The sequence below is a fragment of the Cheilinus undulatus genome, linkage group 22 (genome assembly GCF_018320785.1).
Source record: "Cheilinus undulatus linkage group 22, ASM1832078v1, whole genome shotgun sequence".
NCBI classification, from domain to species: domain Eukaryota; kingdom Metazoa; phylum Chordata; class Actinopteri; order Labriformes; family Labridae; genus Cheilinus; species Cheilinus undulatus.
The window spans coordinates 35,140,527-35,163,519 of record NC_054886.1 but is presented as its reverse complement, the minus strand read 5'-3'; the positions used below and the strand labels follow the sequence as shown (position 1 = coordinate 35,163,519).

The window sequence follows — 22,993 nt, the reverse complement described above, 5'->3', positions numbered from 1 at the left end:
ATGGTTGGTGAACGTGTACGGTACATGCTGCCGCCATGAACTGTGGCGTGAACGAGCAAATCCACAAAAAGAACAGAGCAAAAATCCTAGGGTGCTGTTAAGACCGAGCAGAACCAAAGATATTCAGACATGGCAAACTGCAAATTAAATTTAAGGCCTCGCAAAAAGTAGAAATAAGATTTTTTAAATCAAAAATGAGATTTGTTGGGCGTTTCAAGGACTGGATCTTATTTTCTTTATTCCCAGGTGATCTGGTGATCTAGCTGCTCTGCGCCTAGTGTGCAAAGAAAAGCTCCAGCAATGAGGTACTGCACCTGGACCATGTGGAAATGTGGATAACAGTTTTCACTAGAACAATCATGAACAATCAACATCTTACATCTGAAAAAATACTCAATAAAAAACCTCTGAGTCATTGAAAATAACTTAAATTCAGTGTAGAAACTGTACGTTTACGTATAAAACAGTACTTCTAAGACTGCACAGAACAGAGTCTTCTCCTTTAAGGACAGTGAAGGAACAAAAAGCCAAAACATCCGTCTTAAAGCAGGTACCAGGATCTTTAACTCCTGCATGTTTGAGTTTTTATCCAAACCATTATGAATGCTTTTCAATCATTTGGTCAAAAAGTAGAAATGTTTAAACAGTACTGGTCTCACAGTTTTCAGAAGAAAATTTTGATCCAAATGTGATTCTTCTCTCCGTTATGACATTTAATGTAATTTTAGAATTTATAAATTTCTGCTGTAGTTTTTCAACAACCCTCTCTCACACGCTCTGTTTGCATTCTAGGCATTTAGATACCAAGTGACAATGTGATTGCTGCTGCCTAGTATCCCTGATTAGCCCAGAGCTAAGAGGCTAGCCTCTTTAACAGCTTTTCTCCCTTATTTTTCATGCTTTTAAAGGATCTTGTGGGGCACTGATTGGCTGAAATGACACCTGGGGTTCCAAACTGGGGCTGGCCTACAAAAGGCAAGACTGGAATGTTTTATGAACCTTCATCATTAAAGGCAGAATCTTGAGATCAAAGTCAGAATTCTGAGATTGAAGTCCGAATATTGAGATTAAAATCAGAATTCTGAGATTGAAGTCAGAATCTTGAGATTAAAGTCAGAATTCTGAGATCAAAGTCAGAATCTTGAGATTAAAGTCAGAATTCTAAGATTAAAGTCAGAATCTTGAGATTAAAGTCAGAATTCTGAGATTAAAGTCAGAATCTTGAGATTAAAGTCAGAATTCTGAGATTAAAGTCCAAATTCTGAGATTAAAGTCAGAATTCTGAGATTAAAGTCCAAATTCTGAGATTAAAGACAGAATTCTGAGATTAAAGACAGAATTCTGAGATTAAAGTCAGAATTCTGAGATCCACCCACTTTCCACCCATGACTTAATTCAAAACAAGTTACCACCCATGGCATATAAGAAGGCTCTAGGGATCCTAACCCTGACCCTGAGGTGGTCTCCAAAGGTCCAGATTGCAGATATAAAGCCGTGTTAATGTGTTTTATAAAAGGTATGACAGTCAAGCCCCCTGGCCCCTAATCGTGGGTCTTCAGCAGTTTTGAAAGAGACTGACTGATAGGCTTTCATTTTCTACATCGACTGATTTGAGTGAGTCTTCATGTGGATGGATAAGGTGTAAACACTGCCTGTGATTTTTCCACAGATGCTGCACTGGTGCCAGTCCTTCCCTGATTGGCTGGATTTGCCCTCTTCCTGTTCCATCTCATAATCACGTCGCCGCTTCTTTCCATGGACCAAGCTGTGACTCTGAAACTCGGACCACCTGTTGAAAGTTCGGTTGCATTTCTTGCATCTGTGCTGCCTCAGGTGCTCATTTAAACCAGCAACGCTTGAGAACGACTGTTCGCAGATGTCACACCTGTGAGTTCGCTGGTGGGTTTGAAGGTGACGCTTCAGCTCCGCTGCTGACTCTGATTGTTCGCCACACACTCCGCAAAGCCGCCGCGGATCATCTAAGTGACCCCGAGAGTGTCTGACCAGCATGTTCATTGAGCTGTGCAGACTCATGCAGACTTTACAGAACACAGAAACACTGTTAGAACGCAACGCCATTGGAGACGCCTGGATTGTTCCATTACTCGTTGGTTCATCTTCATATTCATCTAGTTGCCAGTCATCAGCAGTCATCTCAACGTCCTGGTCATCACTGAAGAGGTCATACGGATCGCTGTTATCCTCTTCCTCCATGTAGTCGATGTCCTGTTGTGATCCTGACCTGCAGCAGGAATCAGAGTCAAAGACATTAAGGTCAAGTTTGTATGAAAACAGACCCTTACTGATGAGGTGGAAATCTACACATATACAGTCATGGACGAAAATATTGGCACCCCTGGAATTTTTCCAGAAAATACATCATTTCTCCCAGAAATTGTTGCAATCAACAAATGTTTTTGGTATACATATGTTTATTTCCTTTATGTGCATTGGAACAACACAAAAAAACCTGAAGAAAAAATACAAAATTGACATAATTTTAAACAAAACTCAAAAAATAGGCCGGACAAAATTGTTGCACCCTCAACTTAATATTTGGTTGCACACCCTCGTAAAAAAATAACTGAAACCAATCGCTTCCTATAACCATCAACAAGCTTCTTACACCTCTCAACTGGAATTTTGGACCACTCTTCTTTTGCAAACTGCTCCAGGTCTCTCAGAGTTGAAGGGTGCTTCTTACAACAGCAGTTTTGCGATTTCTTCATAGGTGTTCAATGGTTTAGATCCAGACTCATTGCTGGCCACTTCAGAACTCTCCAGCTCTTTGTCTCCAACCATTTCTTGGTGCTTATTGAGGTATGTTTAGGGTCGTTGTCCTGCTGGAACACCCATGACCTCTGACGCAGACCCAGCTTTCTGACACTAGGCCCTACATTGCAGCCCAACATTTGTTGATAGTCTCAGATTTCATGATTCCTTGCATATAGTCAAGGCACCCAGTGCCAGAGGCAGCAAAACAACCCCAAAACATCCTTGAACCTCCACCATGTTTGACTGTAGGTACTGTGTTCTTTTCTTTGTAGGCCTCATTCTGTTTTCTGTAAACAGTAGAATGACGTGCTTTTCCAAAAAGCTCTACCTTAGTCTCATCTGTCCACAAAATGTTCTCCCGGAAGGACTGAGGCTTACTCAGGTACATTTTTGCAAACTCCAGTCTGGCTTTTTTATGTCTCTTTGTCAGCAGTGGGGTTCTCCTCGGTCTCCTGCCATAGCGCTTCATCTCATTCAGATTACGACGTATGGTTCGAGCTGACACTTTTGCACCCTGAGTCTGCAGGACAGCCTGAATTTGTGCAGAAGTTGACTGAGGATGTTTATCCACCGTTCCAACTATCCTGCGTTGCATTCTTTTGTCAATTTTTCTCTTCCATCCACATCCAGGGAGATTAGCCACAAACCAACCCCCACAAACGGGTATATTGGGAATCAGAGCACTTCCCTGGATGTGAGATACCAGGACACCCCTTGGAGCCAAGAGGGTCTGACTACAGACCTCAACAAAACCTCTATGCTGGGGCGTTCAGCCCCCTTGGAGATTCTTTGCTCCAAGTGAAAGTGCTCAGGAATCGGGTCTTTTTTACGAGTAAGGGTAGGTGGGAATATGAGACTGATGGGTGGATTGGTGCAACATTGGCAGTCTTGTAGGAGTTGTGCCGAGCTGTTGCAGTGAAGAGGGAACTGAGCTGGAAGGCAAACTTTCTAGATAGCTACTTTCCAGCCTTCAGTTTGGTCATGATCTTTGGGTTCCCACCAAAACAATGAGATGGTGGATTAAGGTGGTCAAAAAGGGTGTCCCCTGGTGGGTGGGCTTAGCCTTAGGCCTCATTTACGTGAAGTTTCGCATCGTTTTCTGTTTTCGTTTCCAAAAAGTTTCCACGTTCAGATGGCAACGTTTTCAAAACAATCTCTGTTCACAGGAGACTGCAAACACCAAAACCGATGCAGTATACGCAGTGGCGTGCACTGACTTTTTCAAGGGCAGAGGTGAAAAGAAAAAAAAAGGGCACATACAGCGCGTTCTTGCCACTGAAGAGGGCACTAAGTTTGGTGTGTTTTGGAGGGCACTTTAGACATGTTTATATGTTATACAAATGGCACATTATATAGCCTTAAAACTAACTAACTAGACAGACTACTCAAGTTAGTTTGTAGTTAGGATCAGAATCCACAAGAACTGTGGAGATTCAACGTTGGACTGTGAAGAACACACAGAAATAAAAAAATAAATCCCTAGGGGGTCTGGGGGTCTTCCCCCAGTACATTTTCAATGAAGTAGATGCCATTTCCTGTATTCTAGTGCATTTTAACACCATATTAACACCAGATAATCCAAACTGGTTCTTTTAGATATAGTTCTGGCTCAATATAGATCAAAAAAGGGCCCAACATAAAAGTCATTGCAACAGTAATGTTTCAGAGTATTTCTTGGTCCTAATGATCTTCTGGAGTCTAGTGTGTTTTCTCCACCCAAGAGGGCACTTTAGTGTGTTTTGTTAATGAGGAGGGCACTTTAACACGTGTTTTGGCTCCCAAGAGGGCACTTTAGCTTGCGTTTTTTGGCTCTTAAGAGGGTACTTTAACGTGTGTTTTGGCTCCCAAGAGGGAACTTTAGCGCCATATTGGCACTCGAGGGCACTTGAGCACGTGCTTTGGCTCCAAGGGGGGCAGATTCAGCATGCGTTTGGGCTCCCAAGAGGGCTCTTTAGCATGCGTTTGCGCCTCCCAAGAGGACACTTAAATGTGTGTTTTGGCTCCCAAGAGAGCACTTTAGCGTGCATTTTGACTCTTGAGGGCACTTCAGCGTGTGTTTGTGCTCCCAAGAGGGCACTTTAGCGTGTGTTCTGGCTCTCAAGAGGGCACTTTAGCGTGTGTTTTGGCTCCCAAGAGGGCACTTTAGCGTGTGTTTTGGCTCCCAAGAGGGCACTTTAGCGTGTGTTCTGGCTCTCAAGAGGGCACTTTAGCATGTGTTTTGGCTCCTGAGGGCACTTTAGCATTTGTTTTGGCTCCCGAGGGCACTTTAGCATGTGTTTTGGCTCCCAAGAGGGCACTTTAGCACGTGTTTCTCAACAATTGGGCCATGAGGGGAAGCGACCGCCCATACGCCCTTCGATGGCATATGGGTCAAGTCAGAATCTGGTGCAGGCGCGAAATACATCTCCGCTGATCCAAGTGATGGTGAAGTAAATCAACATTTTGTTGGAGAAGTACAGTTAAATTCAAAAGAATGAGGAGCACAAACAGTACACTGGTGCCGGCCATCTTTCTTTTGTTTTGGGCTTCCCATCCGCGCATGCGTTATAAGCCTACTCACACATGGATATTTACTGCAGCTGTAGTGCACATGTCCGTTTTCAGAATGTGCTGGTTTCCCTGTTTACACGGAGACGGAGACGGGGGCGTTTTGAAAAACTTCCACTCTGGAGCCTGTTTCTGAAAAGTTTCATTTTCAGGCACCAAAATGCCGTTGCCTCGAAAACGTTGTCGTTTCAATGGGGCATTAGAGATAATGTGAAGGGTGCAGACACCCCTTCAGTCAGTTGAGGTGGTTTTGGCATCTGATCAGAAAGCCTACTGGTGCTCCCCTTTGGAGGTCTTTCAGGCACGTCCAACTGGGAGGAGGACCCAGAGCAGACCTATAACTTGCTGGAGGGATTGTGGTCTGGGAGTGCCTTGGAGAGCCCCGGATGGAGTTGGAAAATGTCGATGGAGAGAGAAATGTCTGGGTTAACTTTCTTTAAATACTGCCAACGTGGATAAATGGACAACAATGGATGGAGGAACCTAGATTTATACAGACAGTGAGGTGGGTTTGTAATTTAAAGGTGCCCTCAACTATAAAGCAAACAGGGCAAGGACATAGCTGACATAACTGTTTTAAAATGCATATTATACCTTCAAGATAAGGTGCAGAAATAAAATGGATCTCAGAAGGTACAAATGTGGGTGATAATGAAAGACATTTATGCTTTTGAAAAGTCAACAAGAGTATTTTACCTAGAGTCCAGGTTGACTGGATCAGAAGAGTCTCTTAACGGGGCACCGCGCTGTCCCTGTAAGAAAGCATGCATCAAAGATTTCACTGTACATTTACAGTGCACTCAGTTTCATCTTGTGAAGGTATTTAAGTAAGAAAGCACATAAACACTATGAGTACCCTTGGTCGGATGTAGATGATTGGGATATGTTTGGCAGCGGCTCTAAGCTGAGTCTTGATGTTTTCTGGGGTCATACTTTCAACATCCAGCAGCTGCAGCCTTCTATTGTTGCTTGAGATAAATAAATTGAACGGTGACAGAGCTCGGAGGTGAGGGAAGGCGGAGGTCAGCAGGTCCAGGAACTCGTTTTCCTTCAGACCACAAGGACACTGGACCACATATGCTGGGAACTTTGAGTATACTGAAACACAGCCGGAGAATTGGGCAAAAACCATGATTCCAAAAAAGTTGGGACACCAGTGTTTAAAACGGAATACAGTGATTTCAAATCCCTGTCAGCCTGTGTTCTACTGAATGCAGCACAAAGACGAGATATTTAACCCTTAAGAGATCCTAGAGACATTTATTTTCAAGCCATTTTGGCTGTGATGAATGAATATATATATAATATATATTATAAAAAAACAAAATCATATTTTCAAACATTTATGTCTAATTTTAATTTTTTTAATATCTTTGATATTTTGGTCTGCAAACATTCTTAAACATCCGTCTTTACCAGGTAATCAGTTATTTGGTTTCAGTAATGAATTTTTTGCCAATACCACCTGATTATTTTGCTCTGATAATCCTTAAAGCAGCGTGTGGTGGTGGGGTGTGGTTCAGCTCAGCTGCAGGGGAGAGATGTGTGGGAGTGGCTGAAGGGAGCAGTGCCAGTGCTGGGTAACACGGGTGATTTCTGTGAGTTGATTGTGCTCTCTTTGTTCTCTGCAGTAGCAGGCTGGGACTGAAGACTCACACACACAAGCAGCAGAGCAGGGAGGCTGTGCTGCTCACTATTAATGGATTTAAGTTTGGACTTGGATTGACCAAAAAGGGACAGAAGAAATTGAGCACTGGGCAAGCTTTATTAAGAAGGAAACTTGAGTTATGTATTTTGAGTGTGAGTGTATTAAAACACAATTGCTCTAATTTGAAGCCACCTGTGTATGGTCATTGTGCTGAAGAGGACCCTGTAACATGGTCTTCTGTTACACAGCGTTACTCAACTGAAGAATCCAAGTGGTGAAACGTGACAAAAACACTTTGAAGTATCAATAAAAATAAGTTAAAGATGGCAAAAATGGTCAAAAAGCAGCAAAAATGGGGAAAAAAATGAAAAAATATGGGTGAGAAGTGTCAAAAAAAATAGTAAGGTCCAAAGGTAGCAAAAAATTAGTTTAAAAATGGCTAAAAAGCAGTCAAGAGTGGCAAAAATGGGCAAAAGTAGGAAAAAAAGTGGTGTTTAATGACAAAGGATGCTTAAATGGGCAAAAAGTGGAAAAAAATGGCAAAGAGAAGCGGCAAAAATGGGCAAAAAGTAGGAAAAAAGTGGTATTTAATTACCAAAGGTAGCTTAAATGGATTAAAAGTGTCAAAAAATAGTATAAAGGGGCAAAAAAGTTTCCCTTTTTTAAGGTTTCCTGTGGGAATAATATTTAAAACGAAGACTTCAAAGAGCCGCTAATAATCACACGTTGAGTATCACTGCCTTAAAGTAACTATAAGTGTATTCATTTTTGCTCCATGACCAGCAGAAGTTAGCAAAGCAAATCACCTTTTTTTAGGTTTATGGTTCTGCATCTCCCCTGAAGCTCTGTGGCGCCCCCCAGGGGAGGCCTGCCTCACACTTGGAAAACCACTGCTCCAAAGGATATTCATTTTTAAATAATTCTAAAATTCTCGTCATAAAACTCTGTTCCTTAAATTAGCCTAAAATGGCTAAGCTACCCAAAAACTGACACATTTGTTCCTAAGGACCAAAAATATCCCATTGAAAACCTTTGAAAACGCCATCTTTGATCCCATGTTAATATTAAAATAAAGTAATGCATTCCTTTATGTTCAGATTTCATTCTGATGGATGATAGATTTAAAGATTATGTCACTGTTTTTTGCACCAATGTCAAAGCCCTAAAATACATTGTTTTAAAAGAAAAGCCAACAGGCCCAGACTCCATATCTACCCAGAAAAATTTAATAATTTCTTAATCTGAAACTCCCCTTCTTGAAACAGCTGCACAGTTAACAAAAAGCATATTTACTCTTGTGTCCAACTACATCGATGCGAGGATCCTCCAGGATGCGGAGCTGGAGACTAACATGGCTGTCTGTGTCAACCATCAGATGTTTGAAAAGGAAACTCTTACGAGGCCGTATTCTAGAAGAAAAAGAGCAGTTAGGATAAAGATCAGGAGCTTTGGCAGCAGCAGCTTGCTCTATAGGGATTAAACAAGGAATGGCGTTGCATTCTCTCACATGAGCCTATGTCTGGGTTGATCTGCAGGTGAAGGGTCTGAAGCAGCAGCTTTATCCTGCAAAAGTTCCTCCTCTTTGGTCTACACAGGAAATAAAGACACATCAGAATGGGAAGCATGCGCGGCTAAAACTCTCCTGATTAAATCTTTGACATTTTAGCCGATGTTGAAAGAAAAGCACCTTAGGTCGGAGGTAAAAGTTGTGTGAAGTCACTATTGCAACTTCTTCTGCTGTCAGCTTCCCGATTCTTACTGGCACCAATTTCCGTTTCCTGTTGACTTTATAGATGTCGAAAGGCGTCTGACCGTCCAGCTGGGGCAAACGGGACCTCAGCAGCTTCACAAAGTCCTCCTCCTCTAAGCCTAGAGGACACTCTACCTTCTGGACCGGATGAATGCGTAACGCTAGAACACAAGGAGAGCATTAAACTGATGTAAAGAAAAGTTGAACAAGAAGAAAACTCCCTGGATCATGTCATGTACAATCCAAGTTCCAAAAAAGTTGTATCACAGTGTAAACTGTAAACAAAACAAAAGCCAATGACTGTCCCTTCTTTTTTGAGATATGTCGGTACCAACAAATTCAAACTGAATTGTCTCATTTTCAACATCTGATGTGTTGTTTATTTTCTATTGTGAATCAAATACGGGTTTATGAAATTTGACATTTATTGACTTCTGCTTTAATTTACATTTTGCACAGTGTCCCAACTTTTTTGGAATTAGGGTTGTAGCTACCTGAGAATGGCAGTCTGTTCCTTTCTTCTCAAACATAATCTATGGGATGTTACCCAGGAATCTGTATTTGTGGCCTGATTTAAGCCCAGTGTTAGGGTTTTAACATTTTAGACTAATTTAGGACAAAATTTCCGGTCTAATTTTAGGCTTGATTCTAAGCCAGACTAAGGCTCAATTTGAGGTCCTATTTTAGGGACAGATTTTGGTCTTAAATTTAGGACTGTTTCGACGTTGGGTCAAATTTGAACAATGGTAGGCCAAATTTTAGCCCAATGTTAAGACTGATTTAAGGCCAGATTTTTGGCCTGATTCTATGTCTGCTTGTTGGCTCAATTTTTTAGCTCAGTTTTGATCCCAATTTAGGCCTGAATTTTCTAATAGTTACCAAGATTGGGCCAAATCAAACATCTCATTTTATGCTCCTCTCAAGGTCTGATTTTGTGCCAGATTGTAGGCCCAACTAGGTCCATTGATGGTCCTGATTTAGGTCCCATTTTGGACCCAGTTTGGCCAGGCAATAGGCTCATTGATAAGTCCTGGTTGATCAAAAACCTTTTCCATTTGAGAATTTCAGACTTGATTTTTGTCCCAATTTTAGGCCTGATTTAGCCCACACCTGCTTGATTTTCTGCAATAGACTGATTTAAGACCAAATTTAGAGACTAAATTTGGCCTTAAATCAGTATAATTTGGCCTTTTTTCAGTCTATATATTTGACCTTAAATCAGGATAAATTTGGCCTTAAATCAGTTTATAAATTTGGTCTTAAATCAGTCTATAAATTTGGCCTTAAATCAGTTTATATTCTTGGCTTTAAATCGGAATAAATTTGGCCTTAAATCAGTCTATAAATCTGGCCTTAAATCAGTTTATATTCTTGGCTTAAAATCGGAATAAATTTGGTCTTAAACCAGTCTATAAATTTGGCCTAAAATCAGTTTATATTCTTGGCTTTAAATCGGAATAAATTTGGCCTTAAATCAGTCTATAAATCTGGCCTTAAATCAGTTTATATTCTTGGCTTTAAATCGGAATAAATTTGGTCTTAAATCAGTCTATAAATTTGGCCTTAAATCAGTTTATATTCTTGGCTTTAAATCGGAATAAATTTGGCCTTAAATCAGTCTATAAATCTGCCCTTGAATCAGTCTATAAATATGGCCTTAAATCAGTCTATAAATTTTGCCTTCAATCAGTATAATTTGGCCTTAAATCAATCTTTAAATCTTGTCTTAAATCAGTATAAATTTGGCCTTAAATCAGTCAATAAATTTGGCCTTCAATCAGTATAAATTTGGCCTTAAATCAGTCTATAAATTTGACCTTCAATCAGTATAATTTGGCCTTAAATCAGTCTTTAAATCTTGTCTTAAATCAGTAAATATTTGGCCTTAAATCAATCTTTAAATCTTGTCCTAAATCAGTATAAATTTGGCCTATAATCAGTCTATATATTTGGCCTTGAATCGGTATAAATCTGGCCTTAAATCAGCATAAATTTGGCCTGTAATCAGTCTATACATTTGACCTTGAATCAGGAAAAATATGGCCTTAAATCAGTCTATAAATTTGGTCTTAAATCAGTCTATAAATCTTGTCTTAAATCAATAATAATTTGGCCTTAAATCAGTATAATTTGGCCTTAAATCAATCTTTAAATCTTGCCTTAAATCAGTATAAAGTTGACCTTAAATTAGTCTATATATTTGGCCTTGAATCGGAATAAATCTGGCCTTAAATCAGTATAAATTTGACCTTAAATTAGTCAATATAGGCGCGCCGGTAGTCGAGTGGTTAAGGCACATGCCATATACGCAGGCGACCCGGGTTCGAATCCAGCCCATGGCACTATTTCCTGCATGTCTCTCCCCACTCTCTCCCCTGTTTCCGACTCTATCCCCTGTCCTATACTATCAAATAAAGGCCAAAAATAAATCTTTAAAAAAAAAAAAATTTGTCAATATATTTGGCCTTGAATCGGAATAAATCTGGCCTTAAATCAGTATAACTTTGGCCTTAAATCAGTATAAATTTGGTGTTAAATCTGTCTATAAATCCTGCCTTAAATCAGTAAAATTTGGCCTTCAATCAGTCTATATATTTGGCCTTGAATCGGTATAAATTTGACTTTAAATCAGTCTATAAGTCTTGTCTTAAATGTGGCCTTAAATCAGTCCTTAAATCAGTCTATAAATCTTGTCTTAAATGTGCATACATTTGGCCTTAAATCAGCCTATAAATTTGGCCTTAAATCAGTATAAATCTGGCCTTAAATCAGTCTATAAATCTTGTCTTAAACAGTATAAATTTGGCCTTAAATCAGTTTATAAATTTGGCCTTAAATTAGTATAAATTTGGCCTCAAATCAGTCTATAAATTTGGCCTTAAATCAGTCTATAAATTTGGCCTTAAATCAGTATAAATTTGGCCTTTTTTCAGTCTATATATTTGGCCTTAAATCAGGCTATAAATTTAGCCTTAAATCAGTCTATAAATTTGGCCTTAAATCAGTATAAATTTGGCCTTTTTTCAGTCTATATATTTGGCCTTAAATCAGGCTATAAATTTGGCCTTAAATCAGTGTAAATTTGGCCTTAAATCAGTCTATAAATCTGGCCTTAAATCAGTCTATAAATTTGGCCTTAAATCAGTTTATATTCTTGGCTTTAAATCGGAATAAATTTGGCCTTTAATCAGTCTATAAATCTGGCCTTAAATCAGTCTATAAATATGGCCTTAAATCAGAGACTGATTTTTATATCATATCAGTTTAGAACCTAATTGTAGGCCAAACTTCAGGTCTGTTTTCAGGACCAATTTTTGGCCCAACTCTTGGCCCTATCTTAGCCCAATGTTAGACCAAATCAAATGTTCAGTTTTAGCCTTTTGGCCTGATTTTGAGCCAGGTTTAGGCCCAACTTTAAGGTCCATTTTGGGTCTGATTTTGGGCCCACTTTTGTGGCCTTAAATGTGAAATCTATCCCATGTCAATGTTAAATGAAACAGGCCACCTGGTGTGCCACATTCTTGTCAGAACAAGCATAAAATCCTTCTTTATATAAATTAATTTGCAATGACTGTATAAAAATCACATATTTACCATGTTTTATTGAATCTGCTGGGGGACCCTCAAAGACACGGACCCTTAGACAGATGCAGTTCTTGCACTTGCTGCGAGGTTTATACATGTCCTCTCTAACAAGAAGGCGTCTGCGTAGCACTAGGCTGAAACGTGATGTTTGACACAGGTTAATGAAGAAACAGTGCAGGAATTTTAAATAATTTTTTCCTATTAGACCCAAAACCATCCAGTTGTGTCCTATGTGTTTCACCTGGGTTTCTCGTGAGTGGATGGTGGATCAGAAATGTTCTTGTTACCCCACGATGAATGAGACTCCTTATCGGCTGAATGTCCTTCCTCTACGGAATGTTCTTCTTCATCTACATCTTCTTCATCTGAATATTCCTCTTGAGCAGAATGTTCTTCTACAGTAGAATGTTCTTTATTTGAATGTTTTTCTGCTGACTGCTCTTGAGCAGAATGTTCTTCTACAGTAGAATGTTCTTTATTTGAAAGTTTTTCTGCTAAATGCTTTTCTTCAGTAGAATATTTTTCTTCAGCAGAATGTTCTACAGCAGAATGTTCTTTATTTGAAAGTTTTTCTGCTAAATGCTTTTCTTCAGTAGAATATTTTTCTTCAGCAGAATGTTCTACAGCAGAATGTTCTTTATTTGAATGTTTTTCTGCTGAATGCTTTTCTTCAGTAGAATGTTTGTCTTCAGCAGAATGTTCTTCTACAGTAGAATGTTCTTTATTTGAATGTTTTTCTGCTGAATGCTTTTCTTCAGTAGAATGTTTGTCTTCAGCAGAATGTTCTTCTACAGTAGAATGTTCTTTATTTGAATGTTTTTCTGCTGAATGCTTTTCTTCAGTAGAATGTTTGTCTTCAGCAGAATGTTCTTCTACAGTAGAATGTTCTTTATTTGAATGTTTTTCTGCTGAATGCTTTTCTTCAGTAGAATGTTTGTCTTCAGCAGAATGTTCTTCTACAGTAGAATGTTCTTTATTTGAATGTTTTTCTGCTGAATGCTTTTCTTCAGTAGAATGTTTGTCTTCAGCTGAATGTTCTTCCACAGTAGAATGTTCTTTATTTGAATGTTTTTCTGCTGAATGCTTTTCTTCAGTAGAATGTTTGTCTTCAGCTGAATGTTCTTCCACAGTAGAATGTTCTTCTTTATTTGAATGTTCTCCTGCTGAACGCTTTTCTTCAGCAGAATGTTTTTCTTCAGCTTTTCTCCCATATGATTTTCTCTTTAGGTAAAAAGCACAAAATAAAATCAGTACACCAAACACCAGACACCGAGCATATGAAGAACCTCAAAAACAGGAAAGATTAAGAAAATACAAGGCAAAATAAATCAGAAAGAACTTGAAATGTGCTTTAATCAGTTTAGGTTTTATAAAGCCTGAAATTTTGTCTTTATAAATGGTACGGATAAGGGGTGAGGTCAAGCCGACTGGCCTGAGCTCCACGTATTTGCCTGTCGGTCAAGTTAAGATGGCTTAAAGCCAAATTTAGGCCAAATGAATTTGGAGGCCCATTTTTGGCTCAGAATTTGGGGCAGTTAGAGGGCCAACTTTGACCCTTATATTGGATCCAATTTTAGATCACATAGGACCTGGCTCAAATTTGGGAAGTAGTAGGCTAAATTTTCAGATCTGATTCAGGGCAAAATTTGGCCCAATTTCAAGGCCCTTCTTAAGCCCACTGTTAAGACTGAATTCAGCACCAATTTCAAGCCTGATTTTGAGCCTGATTGTTGGCCCAACTTAAAGGTCTGTTTTGACTTCTATTTGGTACCAATTTTAAGGCTGATTTTTGCCTACTATTGCCCTGATTTGATCAGGTATTGGATCGAATTTCAGATAAGATTTTCAAACTGTTTTTGGTTCCAAATTTGGACTTGATTTTAGGCCAGATTTGGGACCTGTTTTTGGCCTATTTAAGCCCAATATTAGGCCAACCTTTAAGACTGGTTTAAGTCCCATTTTCAGCTCTAATGTTGGGCTTGATTTTGAGCCAGATTAAGGCACAATTTGATGGTCCATTTTAGCGCAAGATTTTGGTCCCAATTTTAGGCCTTATCTGGGCAACTGTAGGCCCAATTTTTACCTGACATTAGACCCAAATTTAGGTCCAATTTAAGACCTTATTACCGCTCAAATTTGTGCAGTTGTAGACTGATGTTCAGACATAATTTGGGAGGAAATTTTGGCCCAATTTTAAGGCCCTTCTTTAGCCCAATGTTAAGACTGATTTAAGTCTTCATTTCTATCTCGATTTTATCCCAACTTTAAGGGCTGTTTTGGTTCCAATTTAGGCCTGTTTTTGCCTACAATCGTATTTGGACTTGCTTTTAGATACAATATCAGGAGAGATTGTTTGGGTGAAATTTGGGGCCAATTCATGGCCCTTATTTTAGCCTAGTGTTGGGTCAGTCAAACATCTTATTTTATGTCCATTTTCAGGTCGGATTTCGAAGGTTCATTGTCCTGATTTTGGTCCCATTTTGGGCCTGTTCTTGTGAAATTGTAGAGCAAATTTGGCCAAGTAACCAGCTCCCGGAAGAGTCCTAGTTGTGCCAAACGACTAAATTAAGATCCCATTTCAGTTTTAGTTTTGATTTTGAGCCAGGTGAAGGCCTGACTTGAAGGCCAATTTTTGGGCCAGTTTCTGGTCACAATTCTAAGGCTGATTTAGGGCAATTGTTTGTCCAATTTTGGACCTGATCCAATTTCAGCCCCCAGTTTAGAACCTGATTTTGGGCCAAATTTCAGCCTAGATTTAAGGATAAATTTTAGACCCAATTCCATGGACCTATCTTAGCCCAGTGCCAAATCAAATGTGTGATTTTAGGCTGTTCTTTGGTCTGAATTTGAGGCAGGTTTTAGGCCCAACTGTAATATCCATTTTGGGCCTGATCTTTGTAAATTTAAGGCCAAATTCTGGACTCTATACTGGATCCAATTTGGGGCGGATTTTAGACCCGAGTTTGCATCAAATTTTAGCCCAATTTCAGGGCAGATTTTTGATTCGATTTTAGGCCTACTTAAAGGTCTTAAATGATCAGAGTCATGGCAAGGTTCGATGCCTCAAAAATAACGCTCGTTAAGTCAGTGGGACTATTTTACAGCTCCTGAGTGAGTAGGATCCTTCCACAAGCACAATGGATGACATGTTTGAGAAATAACAACAAACCTTGAGTCGGATGTAGAAGGGTAACTGCCCTGTGATTTGATAAATCCCCTCTGGTGTCACCGGCTGTATGCCGAGCGGCTGTAGTTTCCTCTTCCCCCTCTGGACTAAGATCTCAAACTGTGTCGGAGGAGCCAGCTGAGGAATCAAGGACCTCAACCCTTTCATGAAGACTGCCTCCTGCACACCTCGTGGACAAATCAGCTCTAGTACTGGGCACTGACTCAACACTGTAACAGAAAGAGTAAAGTCCAATCAGAATCGGCATCCTGGGGGGTGGGGGTGGAGCTCTGTGGAAGATCTTGCCATGTGCTTACTTGTCATTGAGATAGTGTTGTGGAAATTAGGCATGACTTTGAAAGTGAAAACAAAACCAAAAAGGAAGAAGTAGCACACTTATGACCAATTTTATTAGTGACTGGCATACAAACATTCAAACAGCCAGTAGATGGTGCTATTTAGGGTACAAATACTAACCTAACAAATGTATAAAATCATTACAAAAAGACTGATAAAGCAGTGAAAGAACGTAAAGAACGATTGCAAGTGTTTCAACAGGACACACAAGTCTTTCAATACAGATTCTGTACAGAAATCCAAAACAAAATATTCTACAGTATGAAGTGTTTTCAGAAAGTCTTCGGAGCCCCTTCACCTTTCTCAGTCTTGTTATGTTACAGCCTGATGCTACAGTTGTTCATTTTTATCTTATTAATCTACACTCAGTATCCAATAACAAGGTGAAATCAGAAGTTTAGAAATTTTGACAAATTACTATAAAGAAAAAAAAATTAAATATCACATTGACATAAGTATCTAGACTGGTGTTACTCAACCCTGCTCAACCAATGAGCCAAATTTTTGAAAAATACATTTGCAAGAGCCACAATCTAAGAGGTGAAAAGTGGCAATTAAAAAAGTTAAAGATGGCAAAAGTGGTAAAAAAAAAAGCGGAAAACACTGGGAGAAAAGTGACAAAAAAGGGCAGAATATGGTGAAAATGGGTGGGAAGTGATTAAAGAAATAAGTTAAAGGTGGCGAAAAATTGTCAAAAAGTGGCAAAAATCTGAAAAAAGGTAGGATAATTGGCAAAAAGTGGCATTTAATTGCAAAAGGCAGCTTTAATGGGTGAGAAGTGGCAAAAATAGGCAAAAAGGGGCAAACACTGAGGGAAAAGTAGCAAAAATCAGGGAAAAAAGTGGCAAAAAGGGCAAAAGGGGCAAACATGGGCAAGAAGTGGCAAAAACATGGCAAAAAATGAGATAAAAGTGACTGAAATGGGCAAAAATCAGAAACAAGGTGGAAAAATGGTAATTAAGTGGAATTTAACTGCAAAAGGTAGCTTAAATGTGTTAGAAGTGGCAGAAATAGGCAATAAAGGGACAAAAATTGCATAAAGCAGGATAGGTGTCAAAAAGAAGTTGCAAAAATGGGGTAAAAGTGGCAAAACTGTGGCAAAAATGAGTGAAAAGTGACTAAAATGTGCAAAAATCAGCAAAAAGGTGGAAAAATTGGCAAAACACATTAAAGAGTAGCAAAATGGGATAAAGGGGGCATTTAATTTCAAAAGGCAGCTTAAATGGGCAAAAAGTGGCAAAAAAGTGGCAAAAAAGGGGCAAAAATTGCAAAACGCAGGATAAAAGTGACAAGAAGAAGTTGCAAAAATGGGAATGTATCAATTAAGATACAAAAGAGCCACATGTGGCTCCAGAGCCACAGGTTGAGTATCACTGATCTATACCCTTTGCAGCAACACTGGATATGAGGCTCAGGATCCTCAGATTTTTCTGGGTCTTTGCTGAGATGTTTCTACACTTTGATTGGAGTTCACCAATTGGGGGAGAGGGCCTTAGTAAGAGAGGAGACCAAGAACCTGATGGACACTGACTGAGCTCCAGAGATCCCGTGTGGAGATGGGACAAAGTTCCAGAAGGACAGCCATCTCTGCAGCCCTCCACTGACCTGGGCTTTGTGGCAGAGTAGACAGATGGAAGACTCTTTTCAGTAACAAACACATGAAAGAGTTTGCAAAAAAAACACCTGAAGGACTCTCAGACCATGAGAAGCAAGATTCTCAGGTTTGATGAAACCAAGATCAAACTATGGCTGCCAGCAGCACTGAAGGGGACTGTGTCATAACGGCGGGAGTGTGGGAATAAATGGATGTAAGCGACCCGTGCTGTGTGCTGCAGCAGAGCACAGAAAGCATATCGATCCTCCTAGGACTGTTATTTATCATGTAAAATGAGAAAAAAACAAGGCATTAACTGTTAGAGATGCTTCTGCTTTCTTACAGTAGGTGGTGCATTACCAAAACATGTAATACACATTTAATAAAACATTTAAATATGTAGAGGGGTAAACCATAATCATGTCAGATTGGGTGCAAATCAGAAGTTTCATACAAGAGTTACAGTGACTTCCTGTGAAACGGAGAGAGATAAGAAATTGCTCGCCAATAAAGAACTAAACCAACTGTGTCACTTCCTGTTGCCAGTAGGGGCGCTACATCAAAAAGATGAAATTCACCTTTGAATATGTAGAGAGGCAGACCTTGATCCTACGTGTGAAATTTGAAGGCAATCTGATGTTTGGTATGAGAGTTGCACATACTTCCTGACAAATTGGCGAGATATTAAAATACTCGCCAGTGAGACATCCTTCAATGAAACATGTCTGTGTTGTGGCCAACTATTAAGGCTTTTCTTTGAATATCAGAGCTCAGTAGGTTAAGCAGAGGAGATGAAGATGAAGAAGAGGAGAGAAGACATGAAAGATTAAGCTGGTGGACTTCCTGCTGGGATTTGAGCATGGCTCCAAGAGGCTTTTTTGTAGGTCTGATGATGACTCATACACAGACAAAAAAAAAATCAAAAGCCTGGGCCAGAGGTCATTAAGTACATTTGCACAGGGGCCAAACTTTCCAATAACCAAAACTCAAGTATTTTGGCACAACTGACATATTATTGTATTGGTATTTGTATTGTCCTTCAAATCCCCCCATGGTTACTTAGCACCAATATCAACTCATCTTCTCATCTTTGACACTTTTTAACCCCTTGGGAACCTAAAGCGGCTAACGAGCCAGTTGTCATCATGCGCCAGTAAATCCTCGCTGTCTCTAAACACACGCTCTCTTCGTATTGCATCATTTACAATGTCTTCTAATACTGCTAAAGCCATTGTTGGTAACGGTATTTATTTTCACCACTTGGCGCATGCTTTGATACCCACTCGAGTAATTGCAGACACATGTGTTAATTGTTCATGTGTCTCCGATGTGCACATCACATTTATTTATCGTAACAGTTTCCCAGCATCACCTCTAAGTGTCGCCAAAGGATCCACAGCCATAGAAACGTGCGTACGCCAGCCATGAAGTTGGCGTGAGGCACCGCACATTTCCACGGTCATTTCACTCTTGATACATCTGAACTTTACCGTGAAAAAAAACATGCGCCACGTTTTTGTGCGTACGCACCCTTTGTACATGAGGCCCCTGGTCCCTTATCTCACGTCTGGCTGCTTGATGAACTGGCAATTCCACCAAAATACCAAAATTTCCACTTGGAAAATTTTCTGTGACATTAGGCGAGTTTTTTTTCCTAAAGCCCCCAAATTAGCGATTCTTCTGACAGAAAAAAAGATGGCTACAGATGCGATAGGGCTCCCACTGACAAAGGTCATAACTCAGGCTCTAACTATTTGGCCTCAAATCTAAACCTTACATCTGGAGGAAACCAGGCACCACTCATCACCTGCCAAATACCATCTCAACAGTGACTCATGGTGATGGCAGCATCATGCTGTGGGGTTGTTTCTCAGAAGTAGGGACTGGGTTGAGAGAACGCTGAGTACAGAGATATCCCCGATGAAAACCTGTTCAGCAGCACTCAGGACCTCAGACTGGTCTGGAGGTTCACCTTCCACCATGACAGTGACCCTAAGCACGGCCCAGACAACACAGGAGTGGCTTAGGGACGACTCTGTGGAGAGTGGCCCAGCCAAACTATGACCGGAACCCTACCAAAAATCTCAGAAAAGATCTGAAAATGTCCCCACCCAACCTGGCTGAGCTTGAGAGGATTTGAAATGTGTAGCAGAAAATTCCCCATTCCAGTGTGCAGAGCTTGTTGAGTCATATTAGGAACGACTCGAGGCTGTATAATTAAGTCAGTGTTTAAATCATCGAACATTTAACCCTCGTCCCCTTGCCCTCCTCGGGCATTTTTGTCAATTTTTGTCAATTTTTTTTTTTTTTTAAATTTGTAATCATTTTGTCAGTTTTACAGCTTGTGTCATGAATTTTTACAGGAACTTTTCTTTCTAGTTAAATTTTTGAAATCCAACATGTTTTACTCTTAAATGTCATTCATACTCTCTCAATGAATTTTCTACCCTCTGGACACTTTCGAGGCAAAAAAATGCACATGTACAGAAAAACTGCCATTAAATCAGCATACATCAATATTTTTTTCTACTTTTTTTCCAAAAATCTTTCAAACAATTTTAGACCCGCTCAAAACTACCAAACATTCAATCATTTTCAAGATTTTAACTCTTTAAATGTCAGTTTGATTATTTGAAATATTTTTTATTTTTCACTAGAAAAAAAAAACAAAAAAAGTGAATTATTTTCCATAAAATTAATAGTGGAAAGATGGGGCTTTGGTGCTGATGAGAGTCTTGGATGGGTCAAAGATTAGCAACAAAATTGATTTCATTGCCCTTGCATTTTTTAAATTATATTTCATAATATAACAGGCAAAAATACAAGAATCTGGTGCATGGTCCTACAATGAGTAAATGGTTGAATCTGGTGGAATACGGTAAAAATGTCAAATTTCACTAGACTTCTTCACATTGAAATGCTGACATTAAAGAATGCATGATTTTATACTGCAATGACAGTGAGATTAAAAAACCTGGTTTTCATGGAAGTCAATGGGGGCATTTTTGCCTGGAGGGTGTCCAGAGGGTATTTCTGACATTACGTAAAAAATATGAATGCAGTCAAATCAATTTTGTGGCTAATCTTTGACCCATCCAAGACTCTTATCAGCACCAAAGCCCCATCTTTCTACTATTTATTATATGGAAAATAATCCACTTTTGTGTTTTTTTGTAGTGAAAAATAAAATATTTCTAATAATCAAACTTGCATTTAAAGGGTTAAAATCTTGAAAATTATTTAATGTTTGTTAGTTTTGAGCAGGTCTGAAGTTGTTAAAGAGATTTATGAAAAAAAAAGTAGAAAAAAATATTGATGTATGCTGATTAAATGGCAGTTTTTTGTACGTGTACATTTTTGCCTCGAAAGTGTCCAGAAGGTGCCATAATGTTAAAGCTGGCACTAAAAAAAAAGAAAAAGGAAAAAAAAAATACAAATGCAATCAAATCAATTTTGTTGCTGATCTTTGACCCATCCAAGACTCTCATCAGCACCAAAGCCCCATCTTTCTATTATATTAAAAATAATTCCCTTTTTGTGTTTTTTAGTAAAAAACAAAATATTTCTAATTATCAAACTGGCATTTAAAGGGTTAAAATCTTGAAAACTATTCAATGTTTGTTAGATTTGAGCAGGTCTGAAGTTGGTAAAGAGATTTATGAACAATTTTTTTTGGCATATGGTGATTTAACGGCAATTTTTCTGTACATGTCCATTTTTGCCTCGAAGGTGTAAAGAGGGTAGTAAATTTGAGGAGAGCACAAAGGTTAAGATCATCCAAAACAGAAAACGAAGTAGCTGAACAGCTCAAAGATGTTCAGACCAAAAGGCAATTTGGATATAAATAAGGCGTCTAGTTTTGAGGGAGAGAAGTCAAGATTTGATTCTTTAAGAGCAGAATGTTTAAAATTAAATGGGACCAGAAAAAGTCCGTTAAGTTCCTCGTTCCACCAAAACATGGACATGCCAACCTTCTCCTGGTAAAATGATACAGTTTCGATGATTGCTCCAGGGCTTTCGTCCCATATTTTTTCTAAAAATGTGTAAAATATCCCACTTCTCCTCCATCAGTCCTCCAACGGTGGCTGTCCTGCTGAGAGACAGGACATGCAGCCTCTCAGCGTGTGCTTCTTACACAGATATCTGCCACACCTGACACAGACATTGCGAACCTTGCACCGCTTCGGGCTCTTTGGGCACAGTTCACAGGGTCGCCGCGGCAACCGCCTCCCCCCTCTTGGGGTCAGAGCCTCTGCAGAGCCGCCGAAGTCCTCTTCGTCCTCGCTGCGCGGCTGCTCTAACGGCGCGGCTTCGTGGGCCGCTTGGACAAACGCGGCGGCGCTCAGTCCGCGGGGAATCTTCTCACGCTTGAGGACGCAGGGCGTCACCAGCTGCATCCCCAGCTGCTCTAGGAAGAGGCGTCGGCGGTATTTCTTAGTGATTTCCCACTTTGGGTGCATGTAGGTCCACAGGACGAAGGCGTTGAAAGCAGTGACATCCAGAAGGTGATAAAACAACGCCAGCGACCATCTAGACGCCCTTCGACGGCAGCTGAAGGTGGCCACTTCCTGGGAGGACAGAGACAAGATAAATGATATATCAGAATGTCTCATTTTTCACGTAAAAAATACCATACATGGGTTGTTTGCAGACGGCATCACGTTTAAGAGTTCCAGAGGAGGCAGGAAGTGATTTCTGCACAAAGAAATCATACCAGAAGTTTTGTGCTGTTTACAACTGGAAGCTACTTTTAAGTCCTGAAAGAAGCGACAAATTCAGACAGAAGTTTAAAAAGTTAACAGAGAAACCAAAGCAGAGGTGGATTAAAAGACTGACTGTATGGAGGGCAGACTCACACCAGGGGATCTGTGCTCCTACCACACTAGAGCCCTTCTCCTGCTGATGAAACTCAGACTTTTAAACTCGTGTGAATCCTTCACTTCTTCTGCTCGTCTTTAACTAAATCCCACTGACATCCCTGCATGCATCATGAACTGGGCCATCTCTCCGCAGAACTTTGGTGTTTTTTAGCACTGCTCCTGCAAACCTCTCATGACAGCCTCACTCTCACATGTGTCCTTTTAACCCTTAAGAGACCCCAGGGACATTTTGTGCCATTCAGTTTTTAATTTAAAACCATTTTGGCTGTGATGAATGAATATTGCTCAAGCTTGCCAGAGGATATTCTTTTTAAATAATTATTGAATTGTTGTCTCGGTTCCTTGACCCTTAGATGCATAAGTGGGGTCAAAAATGACCCCAGCAGTTGTTTTTTTGCGATATCTTTGTAATTTTAATTTTTATCGTTTAATCTTCCATGCATTCCTCAAATAGGTTTTCTTTGACATAAGCCGTTTGCATTTGTATCTAATTGTAATATTTTTTAAGTCATTGCATTTTTTGTATCAGTACCACACTTTTCCATACATGGGGTCAAAAATGACCCCAAGCATTTTCTATGGAATTTCAAAGGTTAACCCTAGGAACCTTTGATTTTTATCAACTGTGACTGTCAGGTATATATTTACTGTCAATCCACACATCTAATTCCATAAAACTATGATTTTCAAA

The 22,993-nt window shown here is 39.7% G+C and overlaps 1 protein-coding gene across 1 annotated transcript; it reads right to left on the bottom strand.

Moving 5' to 3' along the window:
• Window positions 1-1,395: 1,395 nt before the first annotated feature.
• Window positions 1,396-13,378, bottom strand: LOC121504811 (zinc finger protein 813-like). Its single transcript, XM_041779875.1, has 8 exons — window positions 12,547-13,378; window positions 12,315-12,439; window positions 8,658-8,881; window positions 8,478-8,557; window positions 8,264-8,379; window positions 6,179-6,420; window positions 6,019-6,074; window positions 1,396-2,242 (listed from the first exon to the last, which is right to left on the bottom strand). The coding sequence occupies exons 2-8, from the start codon at window positions 12,400-12,402 to the stop codon at window positions 1,597-1,599; spliced, it is 1,452 nt and encodes a 483-aa protein (XP_041635809.1). The 5' UTR covers window positions 12,403-12,439; window positions 12,547-13,378; the 3' UTR covers window positions 1,396-1,596.
• Window positions 13,379-22,993: the final 9,615 nt, after the last annotated feature.